This window comes from Pleurodeles waltl, chromosome 2_2 (genome assembly GCF_031143425.1).
Source record: "Pleurodeles waltl isolate 20211129_DDA chromosome 2_2, aPleWal1.hap1.20221129, whole genome shotgun sequence".
In the NCBI taxonomy this organism is placed as follows: Eukaryota; Metazoa; Chordata; class Amphibia; order Caudata; family Salamandridae; genus Pleurodeles; species Pleurodeles waltl.
In genome coordinates this window covers 994956581-994971393 of record NC_090439.1, presented here as the reverse complement: position 1 = coordinate 994971393, position 14813 = coordinate 994956581, and the positions used below count along the sequence as shown (strand labels likewise).

General features: G+C 43.8%; 1 protein-coding gene across 1 annotated transcript in view; it reads left to right on the top strand.

Annotated features, from left to right (window-relative positions):
- The window catches only part of LOC138282815 (transient receptor potential channel pyrexia-like), a 1013831-nt gene that overhangs the window by 739938 nt on the left and 259080 nt on the right, over positions 1-14813 (top strand). The window contains exon 17 of the mRNA XM_069220730.1: positions 28-226. Within this exon, the coding sequence (XP_069076831.1) occupies positions 28-226 (199 nt within the window). The remainder of the gene's footprint in view (positions 1-27; positions 227-14813) is intronic.

Sequence of the window (14813 nt, the reverse complement as noted above, 5' to 3'; positions counted from 1 at the left end):
TTTGACTTCATCTTCACTTGTAAACAGGAAATGTAACAAAAATGGAGACAGTCCCACAGCTGATGTTTAATGTCTTTCGCATCACTCTTGTGGATGACTACGGCTTTGACGACATGTACGAGAAGGATCCCGTTATGGCTTACATACTGTGTGGAACCTTCCTTGGAGTTTCAGCCATTCTCTGCATTAATTTACTGATAGCTCTACTTTCGGATGCTTTTCAAAGGTACTTATTTATTTTGTCATTGGTGTTGCAAAATAATATTTAAGCGGACGGGGTCAACACAAAATGTTCCAATAAGCAGCACCAGTCAAGGTGTTGAGAAGGACAGAAAAATAGAAATGTTGATAACGTTATCTTAGCTACTCTTTCTCAAAATGAGTGAAAATATGTTGGGATATTCTACAGCAGAGGCGATTTGGTGAGCAATATTATAAGTCAAGGCAACTTTGGGGCAAGTATTTATAGAGGTCTTGAAGGTACCCAGTTGCTTTTGTAAGTCGCTGTGCCACAGGGCGGAAGCTATAACTCTTTGACAAGACCTAACAAGGCCAAAATCGGTGTAGGATTAGTTATGTTCCTGTTCAGAGAGGTCCTGGTGCTGTATTTGAGCTTGAATGTTCCTACCGGAGCAGGACCAGATCTGATTTGGATATGGTTCTTTCTGGTCTGGAGTGGCATGTTGAGCGAGTGATTACCAATGGTTGAGATTAATTGAAGCATTCCCTGTACCGCTCTTTTCTTTTCCTTTACAAGGCAATAGATCTGTATGTTGAAATGATTATCAAAAGGGAACTGACTGAGCAAAGTTGTCATAGTCAGACATAATCTGTGAACATTTGGGTGTCAGTCACTAACGTTAAGAGTAGGCATAAATACTTTATTAGCCAGTCATAAGAAAGACATAATCAACCTCCAACGTTGTTGAGTCTAATCATAGGGAATCAAACCGCTTTGTAATTGTTTTTCTACTCAAAATAAGAGTAAACAAATTGATGCAGAGTGCACACGTTGTGTGTGGTACAGGTTTATCCCATGCATTCTTGCATTTGATAACTTCCTGCTGAAAAAGTATGTCAGGATATCTAAAATCGATTTTGTCCAATAACATTTTTAAATAGTATCCCATAAGCATCTGTTAACTTGAACATCGTTACAAAATTGCAATTTTTTAAGAAAACACAGGCCACTTTAGACGGTTGGTTTTAATTAGATCATTCTGAATTGTAGAAGGAGTAACTAGCAACAGTGAGACTGCTTTCAATCAAGTGGTTCTGCGTAACATTGGAGGCAACACGTTTTAGACTTCAACCACCTCATCACATAACCCCAGTCACCAGCTGTGCCATGTCTGTATTTTCAGAAGTTGTAGCATGTGAAGGTGGTGAATGTAAAAAGTTATGTGGACAGTCATTTGTCAGTGTTTATAGTGACTTCTTAGCTGTTTGTGGATGGGTTGATCAATGTGTTCTCAGCGCGGTCAAGGGGTCAATGAATGAACAGCCTTGCAACCTGTGGTGTGAGTAGACAGAGGAAGAGGGCCTGACTGGCCTAGAGGGCAATGAGGCAATGTCCGATGGGCTGGTCCCACAGATTAATGTGTGGGCCGTTTTCTAGGAGTTTCTGGGCCCATTTTATGGCCTGGTGGGCTTGTTTTTGCTGTTGGTTTCCCTTGTATTACCATAAACATTTCCTGAAGCACACATAAATGCATGCAGTCTTCTGTATGTTGCAAAATAATCATACAGCATGTCTTTACATGTTCAAAACTGGCTTGATTTGCAAATGTGGGCCACTTTGTTTTTTAAATATTTGGTTCACTAATGGGGACCACTCCTATTTTGATGCCCAGGACTATTTTGTGCCCCAGTTTGACCCACCAGAGGAATAAAGGAAGGATAGTGAGAAGAGGTTATATGAGGGTGTTTGGCTAGGAGCAGCTATTCATAGTTGTTGGGTTCCTTGTGAATGTGAGAGAGCTAGTATTTGGAGTAGATTAAGCCAACAGTATCAAAAAAGCAGGGTATGTCTTTGAAAGCGAGGTATGGGTTGGGTGCTAGCAGCAAATTGTATTTAATCATATGTTGCGATAGCGGGAAGCTGATGGACTACGGCCCAATCATAGAAGGTACAAGAGAGCAGCAGTAGATGAGCTTACAGTTCAAGGGTTGAAGGGAGAGCGAGCCCTTATGAGGGTTATAATCCTACCCAACAGCCAAAGCTATTTATAAATTGAGAAAGCACATCTGTCAGTAGCAGAACTAACAACAATCCTGGAAAATGGGCATAAGCCAGAATTTCTGCAGCCCCCTACGTGCATTCTGCTGCACGGGCATTCTGGCAATAAGATGAGCAATCCAACAAGCTCATCTCAACAAAGCCTGCCCACCAGGGTTTGAATTACAAATTATATATAGACATAAATTCATTGTTATTATTATAACTTTTTGATGTTTAATTAAAAAAGGAGTTGTATGTTATCTTACAAAAATGATCTGAGATATAAAGTCTGTGAACTAAATGTACACTAACTTTGTGTGCTGTTAGAAGCATTGGCTCACATATGTACACCACTACTGACAATTCAAAAAGTACCATAAATCAGGTGTGAAACAACATCCACAACAACCATTAGAAATGTAGCGTTCACAGAGAAGCTTAGGGGTTCTGGATCATGCCATCACCCGAAGAGAGTGTAAGTTGGCAAGAAGTATTGGCTGCATTAAAATCCAGTAACACACTGATGTCTGAAGCTAGAGTTACTGAGCCATTTCAACAAGGGCATGGACAGGATTAGCAAAGGGAGCATAACTGTGTTTGTATGTTTATTACTAAACTGCAGTTACTTTGTCCAAGAAGATCTGCCAGATGTGTACATTCTGGACAGTACTGTGGTGGGGAAGGTGCTGGCTGTTCAGAGGAAAAACATTTCTATTTTGCAGTTTATGTATGGACCAGTGGTTGCAGACCAGACCACATAGTCATGACAACTTTTTCTCTCTCACTAGAAAAAAGGAATTCCAGAGACATGGGCCGCAACAACAGCAGACTGTTTGTTAACCATTTACCTTGTATAACAAAGGGTTTAATTGAAAGATAGTATAGGACATTGGCCTGAGAAGAATATGAATGAGGTAGTGGCATAGTGGATACTACTCTGACCTATGAGTAGCATGATGCAGACCTCCCCACTGACCAGATCCTTCTTACAATGAAGAAGCTGTGGCCTTGCCTGGTTGATATTGGATCCATGATGCCTGCAGGGACTGATGCCTGAAGGGACTCCCCATCTGCGTAGGGTGAAAAGCTCTGAAGGTGGCTGAATGAAAGCTTCAGGAGTGTGCTTGACTCAGCCCCTATGCTTGGGCTTTTAGCACCATCCAGAGGCACACTTCAGCCCCAGGACAGTACCAGATGGCACCCAGGGTTGATTGGTTACAAAAAAGTTTTGTCACCTGCAGGAAACTCAGGGACAAAACAGATAAGGGGTACAAAGCTGTCCCACTTCAGGGTGTGTTCCATGTAGGACTGTGTTTCACTTGGGGTTGGTATAAAATGACCAGGTAGTTACAGGGCTGATGGGTCAACCAAATACGAGCACGCGACTGGTGATGATGGTAGTATGGTGAACATGGAGCTCCACCTACCAATCCAAGGAATCCCTCCACAACTAGGCCAGTATTTCACAGGCCTACTGAGGACTCCCATGTTTCTTCAGGGCATCAAATGTAAATAAAATCTTGGTTAGAACTCTACCTGGCCTGCATGCATGACTGAGGCAAGTCCTCATGGCCTCTTCTCCAGGCACCACCCTGAGGATGCATGGCAGAGCTTCACAGACTCATTAAGGACTGCTGTACTCCTTTGGGGCACAAGATCATAAATTATTTCAGGTAAAGGTGTCTGAGGCCAGGAACTCTTCATTTTTCTGCGCGGTCACCCCATATTTTTCACCTTATGCTTCACCCTATACTTTTGCTTCCGTTATATTGTGTAAAATAAGGCTCTGGCCTAGTTCTACAAGGTCTTGCTTTCTCACCCACAGGTGCCTGAACATGGTATGGCGTAACAGCACTTGAGCATGAAATAACAATTTTTTGTATCACCAAAAACTCCACAAATACCACACAAACACAAGAGAAGTGTTCTCTCGAAAGGAAAACACACATCAGCTGGGTTCAGCTCCCCTCCTTTCGGAATTGGCTCGGTTTTAGTTCTTAGCATAGGAATTGATGCTGGTATCATACGATAGTGTGGCAAACATCAGCAGGATCATTGGCAGGACCTCATGCAATATTCTGGGACCAAGACCACGCTAAATCAGTGGCCAGTTTATGGGGTTTTTATAATATTGGCCATTAACCTTTATGTTATGTTGGGGAATTTATGCTTAATACCAGACATAACAGGTATGAACTAATATGATAGTTCAAGAACAACCAGTATGACGCAAGTATGTCAATTCTGACTGCATTGTTTACACTACACATTTACTGCCCAACTTTGAAATATAAATAACAGGGAACGAGGCTTATGTCACCAAAGGTATTTGTTAAGGTCAGTGTCTGGATGATTTGACACTGTAAGAAATTGGGTTTGTTGAGTGGGTGACCATAAAAAGTCGCTAAAAGTAGCTTGTGCTTAACCTTCTGGTAGCTTGACACAAAAGCAGTCAGGCTTATCTTAGAGGTGCTGTGTTAAGTGTGAAAAATAGAGAAGACTTTAATAAATAAAAAGAGACCAAAGCTACAAAAATCCAACAAGTAGAGCCAGACATATGCAATTTCAAACTTCCAAAGTACGTTTATCATCTAAAAGCACAAAACGCCAGTCGCATTCATGTGGTCATGCAAGACCGGGTGAAAGTCACAAGTTCAGGCTGGCGATGATGGAGGGAATGACAGATACAGGGACCGGAGTAGTCCTGCTGGAAAAGTTCTCAAAGTCTGGTGCAAAGAGTCCAGTTTGTGGTGGAGGAGGCCACAAGGCGTAAGGAAAGCATTATAGATGGTCATCACTGTAGCATGAAGAGCAGGCTGGCTGGCGCAGACTATCTTCAATGCAGCACAAAGAGCCGGTTGAACATCACAGATGGTTGTTGCCGGAGATTTGCACTGGCAGTCACACCTGGCTGTCATTGGTGTAGCTCAAAGTGTAGACTGCACATTGCCGGTCCTTGCTGGCAGTTGCTACAGCATGGAGAGTCAGGTTCACTGGAGCTTTGTATTAGCAGTTGTTGCAGGCAGCATAAACTCAGCATGAACTGACACATTCACGGTAGCAAAGAGACAAATACTTCAGGACATCTTTTCTTTACGGAGGAGGATACTTTGATGCCAGCCAAGGGTCCAGAACCTGGCCTGAGGAATCCTCCATGGCGGCGCTGCAGGCAGCGCCGCCATGGGGATTCCGACCCCCTTACCGCCAGCCTGGTCCTGGCGGTTTTGACCGCCAGAACCTGGCTGGCGGTAACGGGTGTTGTGGGGCCCCTGGGGGCCCCTGCAGTGCCCATGCCAAATAACACAGTACAGCGGAGAGGAGTGCAGGCTTGCAGCATCTTTAGAGGTAGACCAGAGAGGACCCTATGTGCAGGGGAAGGTAATGGGTAACAAGGTTTCATTTTTGGTTGACACAGGAGCTACATGCTCCACAGTCAGAAGTGCAGAAGTTCCAAAACTGCCCCTTTCGGGACAGACAGTCAAGGTAGTAGGGGTAGCAAACCAACTCCTGACTAATCTAATCACAGATCCGGTTCAAGTTGAGCTTGGCACTTTCCAAGGATTGCACAGATTTGTGGTCTGTGATTCAGGTCCTGTATCCCTACTGGGAAGAGACTAAGGGCCAGATGTAGGAAAAATGGAAATTGCGACTTGCAATTTGCCATGCAGAAAGGTGTCTGAGACACCTTCTGCGACTCGCAATAGGGGCGCAAAGACCCACCTCATTAATATTAATGAGGTGGGTCGCAGTTTGCGACCCCATTGTGAGTATGGGCACTCACGGGGATGGTGGCCTGCTGGAGACAGCAGACCACCATGTCCGTGACTGCTTTTTAATAAAGCAGTTTTATTTTTTCTATCTGCAGCCCGTTTTCCTTAGAAAAAAAAAACGAAACCTTTTGTTTCGGTATTTTTCAGAGCAGGCAGTGGTCCATAAGACCACTGCCTGCTCTGAAAAATTGTTTTAGTGATCATTCACAAAGGGGAAGGGGACCGATGGGGACCCCTTCCCATTTGCGAATGAGTTACCATCCACTTCAAGTGGATGGTAATTGCGAGTTCATTTGCGACCGCTTTCGCGGTCGCAAATGAACTTGCATAGCGTTGCGAGTCGCAAATAGGAAGGGAACACCCCTTCCTATTTGCGAGTCGGAAATGCATTTTGCGAGTCTGATCCGACTCACAAAATGCATATCTGCATCGCGGAGAGGCTTTTGCGCCTCGCAAACGGCGTTTTTCGCCGTTTGCGAGTCGCAAAACCCTTCCTACATCTGGCCCTTATTGTGCAAAACGAGGTGTTCGATCACCTGTTCTAATGATGGAATTGAGGTCCAGACAAACAGTGATGATGAAGAGGAAGAACAGGTTTCAGAGCCCGAAATTGAGACCACAGATGAGGAATATCCTCTGATAAATTTCTTTCTGATGTTCACAGTGGCTGAACTTCCCTCAGACTTACAGGGAACAGTTAAGGAAAAGGTGTGGGATATGACAGGCAAAGAAGTAGGACTGATAAAAGGAGTAGTTAAAGTAAGTGTGAAGCCTAACACAATATTCCCTCAGATACCGCAGTACCATATGGCGCAAGATGTCCTTATGAAGGTTGTGCAACTCATTGCAGATTTTGTGAAACAGGGAGTCTTGAAGGAGGTGTTGAGCAGTCCATGTAATTCACCAATAATGGGACTGAGAAAGCCCTGTGGGAAAGTTCGGATTGTCCAAGATTTGAGAAAGATCAATGACATAGTGGTAAAATGTTGCCCAGCAGTACCAAATCCAGCTGTAATTATGTGCCAGATTCCATGTGATGCAGAATGGTTCACAGTAGTTGATTTGTCCCAAGTTATTTTCTGTGCCTCTTCATGAGGACAGCCAATTTCTCTTCTGTTTTAAATTCTTGGACAAAGTCTACAGTTGGCGTTAAATTCCTCAAGGGTTTTCGGAATCACCGTCCATATTCAACCAGATACTGAAGAAGAATTTGGAGTTGTTGGAGCTGCCTTTCCAATTGACTCTGTTGCAGTACATTAATGATTTGTTAATTGCATCCAAAACAAGGGACGAGTGTAAGTACAACTCAGTTGCCTTACTGAATCACTTGGGGAAGAACGGACACAAGGTGTCCCCCACAAAATTGCAATATTGTCAGAGAGAGGTGAAGTATTTGGGTCATCAAATTGAGAAAGGCTCGAGAAAGTTATCCAGGGAAAGAATAACAGCTGTGCCACAGATGAATCCCCCGACAACACAGAGAGATGTTAGGGTGTTCTTAGGGATGGTGAGCTACTGTCGCCAGTGGATCCCAAATTTCTCAGCCATCTCCAAGCCTTTGCAGAGGCTTACGAACAAAGACACTCAGGGCACTATAGTGTTGGAAGAGAGGGAAAATGAGAGCATTCACTGAGTTAAGAGAGAGCATGTGCAGGGCTCCAGCTTTAGGTATGCCTGATTACACGAAGCCTTTCATTCTGTTTTGTCATGAACAAGATGCATGTTCTTTGCCTGTCTTGACACAGTTCCATGGAGGTGTAAACCGACCAGTAGCATATTTTTCAGCTACTTTGGACCCAGTTGCAGCAGCCTTACCGGGCTGTCTGCATGCAGCAGCAGCAGTTGGACAAAGCCTTACACAGTGTGAAGGCATAGTGATGGGACATCCTTTAACAGTCATGGTCCCTCTCTCAGTTGAAATCCTCCTGACACGTCCAAAGACGCAACACATGACCAATGCAAGATTGACCAGATATGAAACGATTAAATTGGGGTCACCAAATGTAACATTAAAGAGATGTACAGTGTTGAACCCGGCAACTTTACTCCCTAGTGAGAATACGGAGATTGAAAGTTTGGAAGATGTGGAACATGACTGTTTTGAGGTAACAGAATTATGCACAAAACCAAGACATGATATCAGAGACACCCGATTGGAAGAAAATGACCAAATTATTTTTTTGATGGCTCATGTTTGAGAGACTCAGTAGGAGTGCTGAGAGCCGGATATGAGGTATGCACAATTTCTGGTATCCTGGAAGCATCCAGGCTTCAAGGAGTGTGTTCCGCTCAAGTAGCTGAGCTGGTAGCTCTTACCAGGGCTTGCCATGTCTCTGCTCAGATGAGAGTCACTATTTGACCTCTTCTGGTTCGCCAGTGAATAATGGTGAGAGAATTAAAGAATTGTTGCATGCGATTCAGTTACCTCATGAGATTGCCGTGGTGAAATGCAGTGCACATCTGAAATCACAAGACTTTGTTTCAATGGGAAATGGATATGTGGATCAAGCCGCAAGGTTTTGCGCATTGAACTGTATATCGTTCAAGGACCAGTGGCAATTGTTACCTGAAAAAGAAAATGAGACATGCACAGGTTACGCATTGAGGATGATTGACACATTAGAAGAGTTAAAATTGTTGCAGGACCGTGTCAGCAAAGATGAGAAGCGTTCTTGGGTTAGAATGCAATGTATACAAAGATCAGATGATTTGTGGGTTTCAGATGAAGGAAAAATGGTTTTGCCAAACAGTCTTTTGTCACAGTTTGCAAGGTTTTATCATGGCCAAGCACACATTAGGAGGGATGCCATGATCAGGTTGTTCAAGATTGACTGGTTCAACCTGAAGTTTAGATAAGAAGCTGAAGTGATTTGCCACCGTTGCGTCATCTGCCAACAGATGAACACAGGGACAGTGGTGAATTTGAGCCACATTGGAAGAGCTGGAGGTCCATTCAGCAGAATGCAGTTGGATTTCATTGAGATGCCTGTGTGTGGAGGTTTGAAGTATGTGTTAGTGGTTGTGTGTATATTTAGCCACTGGATTGAAGCCTACCCTACACGTAGAAATGACAGCCTCACAGTAGCAAAACCATTGCTTAGGGAACTGATACCATGTTTCGGTTTTCCGGTCTCTTTAGAATCAGATAGGGGAAGTCACTTTAACAATGAGGTGGTTAAATTACTGTGTGCAGCATTGAACATTGAGCAGAAGTTGTATTGTAGCTATCACCCTGAAGCATCGGGACTAGTGGAGCAAATGAATGGTACTCTGAAGTCGAGATTTGCAAAAATGTGTGTGTCTACAAACCTGAAATGGCCCGATGCATTACCTTTAGTGTTGATGTCCATGAGAAATACACCTAACAAGAAGACAGGACTGTCACCACATGAGATTCTCATGGGTCGAGCTATGAGACTGCCCGCAGTGCCTGCGAATGCTCTTGTGAACATCACAGATGATATGGTGTTGGACTACTGCAAGGGTCTGGCTGATGTGGTCCGCTCTTTTTCTCACTAGGTGGAAGCTACCACCCTGCCACCGATCCATGATCCAGGACACAACTTGAAAGCTGGTGACTGGGTTGTCATCAAGAAGCACGTAAGGAAGTCGTGCTTGGAGCCTCGTTGGAAGGGACCCTACCAAGTGATACTAACGACTACTACAGCTGTGAAGTGTGCTGGAGTTCTGAACTGGATCTACGCCAGTCACACGAAAAAGGTGACGTGTCCTACTGATGAGGAAGTTGTGTTGTTGAAAGTACCAACAACTGACAAGAAAGTCTCAGGGCCAGAGAGATCGAAGGGGAACTGAGACAGAAGGAGAGCCCGTTGAGGACGGCTTGGTCACTCCAGTAAGGGACAAGGGAGAAGATATCCAGAGGGGTGACGGTGAGCCTATCTCAATTGAGGCAGCAGGGGAGCCTAGTCAGAAGGAGGCTCTCCCAGAAGAAGACGATTCTGAGAATCAGCAAGAGTGCCTGACAGACCCAGAAGACGAAGGAGTTGAGGCGGAAGAGAGTCAAAGTGTCCGAACTGTGTGTGGATCTGGGGTAATTTCCCAATCTGCCCACTGGTGGGCAGAACAACTTTGGCCCCATTTATTTGGGGTGGGGGTATGGCCGTAGCCCCACTCTCTTATTTTGAAAAAATAAAAATAGCCCGATCTGCCCCTAAGGGGGGCAGATATGGCCAACAGTAATGTGCCCCCATAGGGAGCGACCCTTGCATAAGGGGCTGCCCCCTAAACAAAACACACACATACACACACCAATCCCTGGTGTCTAGTGGTTTCTGCCCCCGTGGGGGGCAGATTGGCCTAACAAAAAAAGGCCCCAAGGGGGGTAGAAATTGATTAAATACAATTTGCCCCCCAGGGGAGCGACCCTTGCCTGAGGGAACGCTCCCCATACATAAAAACATAAAGTAATTAAAAAAATATTTATATATCTGGTGTCTAGAGGTTTCTGCCCCCCCTGGGGGCAGATCGGCCTAATTATATTAGGCTGATCAGCCTCCAGGGGGGCCAGAAAAGGCCTAAAAATATGTTGCCCCCCCGGGGGAGTGGCCCTTGCCCAAGGGGCCTCTCCCCTTATGCGTAAGTATGAAGAAAAAAATCCCTGGTGTCTAGTGGCTTCTGCCCCCAGCCTAAAAATAATTTGGCCCCCGGGAAGCGACCCTTGCCTAAGGGGTCGCTCCCCTTATGTGCAAGTATGATTAAAAAAAAAAATCCCTGGTGTCTAGTGGTTTCTGCCCACCACCCCGCATCGTGATCGGGCAGCAGAAATGCTGTGAGAGACATGAAAGGAAAGGAAACGTCTTTCCTTTCCTTTCATGTCTCTCCCGCCCCACCTCCCGGTCATAAAAGAAATGCAAAAGCATTTCTCTTCTGGGATGATCTGAGATGACCTCTGATGTCATCAGACGTCACTAAGGGGATGAGGGGGTGGGGGTCAGGGGTGGAAGTGGAAGAGATTCCATCCCTGACCATGGGTGTGGGAGGGAGGCCCACGGGGGGGGAGCGCCCAATAGGCACCCAATAGATTAAGTAACAAACTTTAAAGATTAGAACAATTCTTAATACATTAAAAATTACTTTAATCCACACACAACTGAATACTAAGTATAAAAGTACAAGTATACACAATTAAAATAATACCACCAGAACTTAACAGCTATTTTAGATGGCCTCTCCTCTCTATGGTGTTTGGCAAGATTTCACAACCAATGGTCTTCCAGTTGTTTCAGAGTCCCCTTGCATTGGCGAGAGTGTTTACAATGTGAAAACCATTCCCAATGCATTTGGAAAGCAGTTTAAAATGGACAATGAAAACCGTGGCTCTTAGGGTATTGAGTCAGATCAGTCCAAAGATGACTCAGGGAGGTTTTGTGGCTGGAACTCAGAACTCACCAACAATCAAAATAGACACAGTAAATAATTATTTAAAAAGAAAAGCATTTTTATGCTTAAAGAACGAAACACTTTACTCAAAATTATAAATATTTAAAAGAATTCTTGTGTAATTACAAACTAAAGAAACATCACAGGGGGCAAGTAACCCTGCAGGCGTAGTCTGCATAGGTTATCTGTGAGGTACCTTGTGGCAATTGGCACATCTGTAGGCTTTAGTGGTAAAACCACCTATATGGGCCTACTGTAAAACATGAGTATTTTCACAATCACAATTGTTAGGCCTATGGTGTTTGTCAAGACATTCACACTGCAAATTGAGAGGGCTATTGCTTTTGTCACCACATTTAATAATAAAGCAAGATTGTTGGCTTTAACTTAAAAAGTCAATAATATGACAATGCCTTCTCTGCTTTATGAGATACAGTAACAATTTTACAAAGACTAAGGGCCAGATGTATGACATGATTTTGTTGTCGCAAAAAGCGAAAGTCGCGGTACGCGACTGCAAAATAACCTTGTACAATGTACCATCACTATTTTATGAGTCGGTTTCCAGTTACCAACTCGCAAAATAGGGATTGCAAATTGCAGTGGTATGTTTGATTGTTTTGTGACCGTGAATGCGGTCGCAAAACAATTGCAGTTTCAATTTGGTGTTAACACATTCGCAAAGAGGAAGAGGTCCCCAGGGGAACCCTTCCCCTCTGTGAATAGTTTAGAAAATGCTTTTTCAGAGGACCACTGCCTTCTCTGAAAAAATTAAAAGAAAACTTTTCATTTCCGTTTTTTAAATGCATCCTATTTTCTTTTAAGGAAAACGGGATGCATTTAAAAAAAAAAAGCTTTATTGAAAAAGAAGTCAAAGACAAGGTGGTCTGCTGACTCCAGCAGGCCACCATCCCTGTGAGTGCGGCCATTCCCAAATTGCGACCTGCCTCATGAATATTCATGAGGCAGGCCCCTTGCGACTCATTTGGGGATTGCAAACAGTGTGGTTAACAATGTTGTACATTTTGTTTTGCGGCTCGCAATTTGAAATTCACAAACGAATCACAAATTACGAGTTGCCAAATAAAAGGTCATACATCTGGCCCTAAAACTATACATTGATACGTTAAATCTTCTATGGAAATATTATGCTTTTTCTGATTCCAGGCCAATAGAAGGAAATATGCATTAAATCTCTGTTAAAGTCCCCAATGTATAACTTATTCCTATTTTGCTTGTCAGATAGTTACAAATGTAAAGCCTATTCATATGCTGTTTGTCAATAGGAAGAGTAACATTCCACGTAAAACCACTTTTTATTGAATACACCAGTTTTCACAATATTTTCCCGATCCTATGGTATTTGTCAGAGTTCACAACATAAAATCCTTTCCTGTTAAGAGGTCACATTATAAAATCCCTAACCCGTGTATTTGTGACTGAGTTCATAACATACAAATTCTTACTCTGGTGTTTGGCAAGGAATTCACACTATAAAATTCCTTCTGATTATATTTTTCAGAGAGTTTACAATGCAAAGCTCCGTCCAATCGTATTTGACAAATCCAGTTTGGGATGTCCTAATGCGGTTGGTGTTACTGGGCCCTAAATGTGTGAAAGCAGGGGGCTTACTTGTTTAGGGCCACATGAACAAAGCATTTTTCTAGTTGCAAAGGCCCGTTTGGGATTAGAAAAATGCTTTTTGGGATATACAAGCCCAATTTGCGATTCAGCAACTTGTTACCAAATTGCAATTTGGGTTTTGTGATTCAGTGTTAGGAAGGGGCGTGTTCAGGGTGTCCCTTCCCAATACCGAATCTGAAAGGTATGTAGGAATGTTTAGCTATCAAAATGCGGTCGCAAAACATTCGCAGATTACCACCAATTTCAAATTGGTGGTAAGCCATTCACAAACTGGAAAGGGTTCCAAAGGAACCCTTCCCCTTTGTGAATGGGGGCGCCAACATTTGTTTAGCTCAGGTAGTGGTGCCACAGACCACTGTCTACTCTGAAAAAACTAAAAGGAAACTTTTAAATTTTGTTTTGAAATGCATCCCGTTTCTCTTTAAGGGAAACAGGCTGCATTTAAAAAAAGATTGCTTTATTTAAAAAGCAATACAGATATGGTGGTTTTCTGACCCCACCAGGTCACCATCCCTGTGAGTGCCGGCCATTCCAAATGGGTCGCAAATTGCAACCTGCCTCAAGGATATTAATGTGGTAGGTCTCTTGTGGCCTATTTGGGAATCGCTAGGAGTGTCTGAGACAGGCCAAGCCTGCCACGGGGAAATGATGTGGGCTAGTAAATCAAAACTCACCACAATTATCAGTAAAACAATGTCTAGATAGTGTTTTTTTCAATTAAAAGTATTGTATTGAATTCATTACTAAATGCTATGCACAAAATTATAAATATTTACAAGATTTCAAGTGGAATTACAAGATGAAAACCCTCTGAAAAAGGCCTCACAGAATTCTAAGTGCAAATCATTTACCCCAAATACATATCACAGATGGCAATTAGTCAACTACATCTAGTTAGTTCCATTTTTCTGTGTGATATTAGATGATATGTGCACACCACCAGACTCTAACCCTAAAACCCTGCAATATGCGTCTATTAAAACACAAATCTTTTCCTGATCAGCAAGGTTAGGACTACACAGTAGTGACAGATGGGTCACTCCTGGGATGGGGCTACCATCTAGGAGAGGAGGAGATCAGAGGACTCTGGTCTCTGGCAGAATATGGGCTCCACATCAATTTGCTGGAGGTAAGGGCGATTCAACCAGCACTGAAGGCCTTCCTACCTTCCATCACGGGGAGGCTGGTACAGGCGTTCACGGACAACAGCACCGCCATATGGGATTGCAACAAAAATGGTGGAGTGGGATCCTGGACCCTAGGTCAAGAGGCCCTGCGTCTCTAGCCATGTCTGGAACTTCAAGGCATTTCTTTGGTGGTTCAGTACCTGAATGGTTCTCTGAACATCAGGGGATGAACTCAGCCTTAGTTGCTTAATGGATCATGAATGGCGTCTCCATCCAGAGGTGGTGCACGGTCTCTTTCAGCGGTGGGGAAAGCCTTGGTTAGATATGTTTGCCTCCACCGAGAACGTGCAATGTCAGCAGTTTTGTGTGTTGGAGTCCCCAGAGTGGCTCGACTCTGTGACGTTTTTCGTCTAGAGTGGAGCTCAGGCCTCCTGCATGCCTTTCCGCCCATATCACTACTACCCAGAGTTCTCAAGAAGATCAAGAACAACAGGGCCCAAGTCATCCTTGTGGCATCCGATTGAGCACAGAGAGCCTGGTATCCCGAGCTACTGAGAATGGCAATCAATACTCCTATAAGGCTGCATTGTCATTCTACCTTGACCACACACTGAAATTCCGGGAGTATGTCTGAGCTAAAAAGGGTCATGC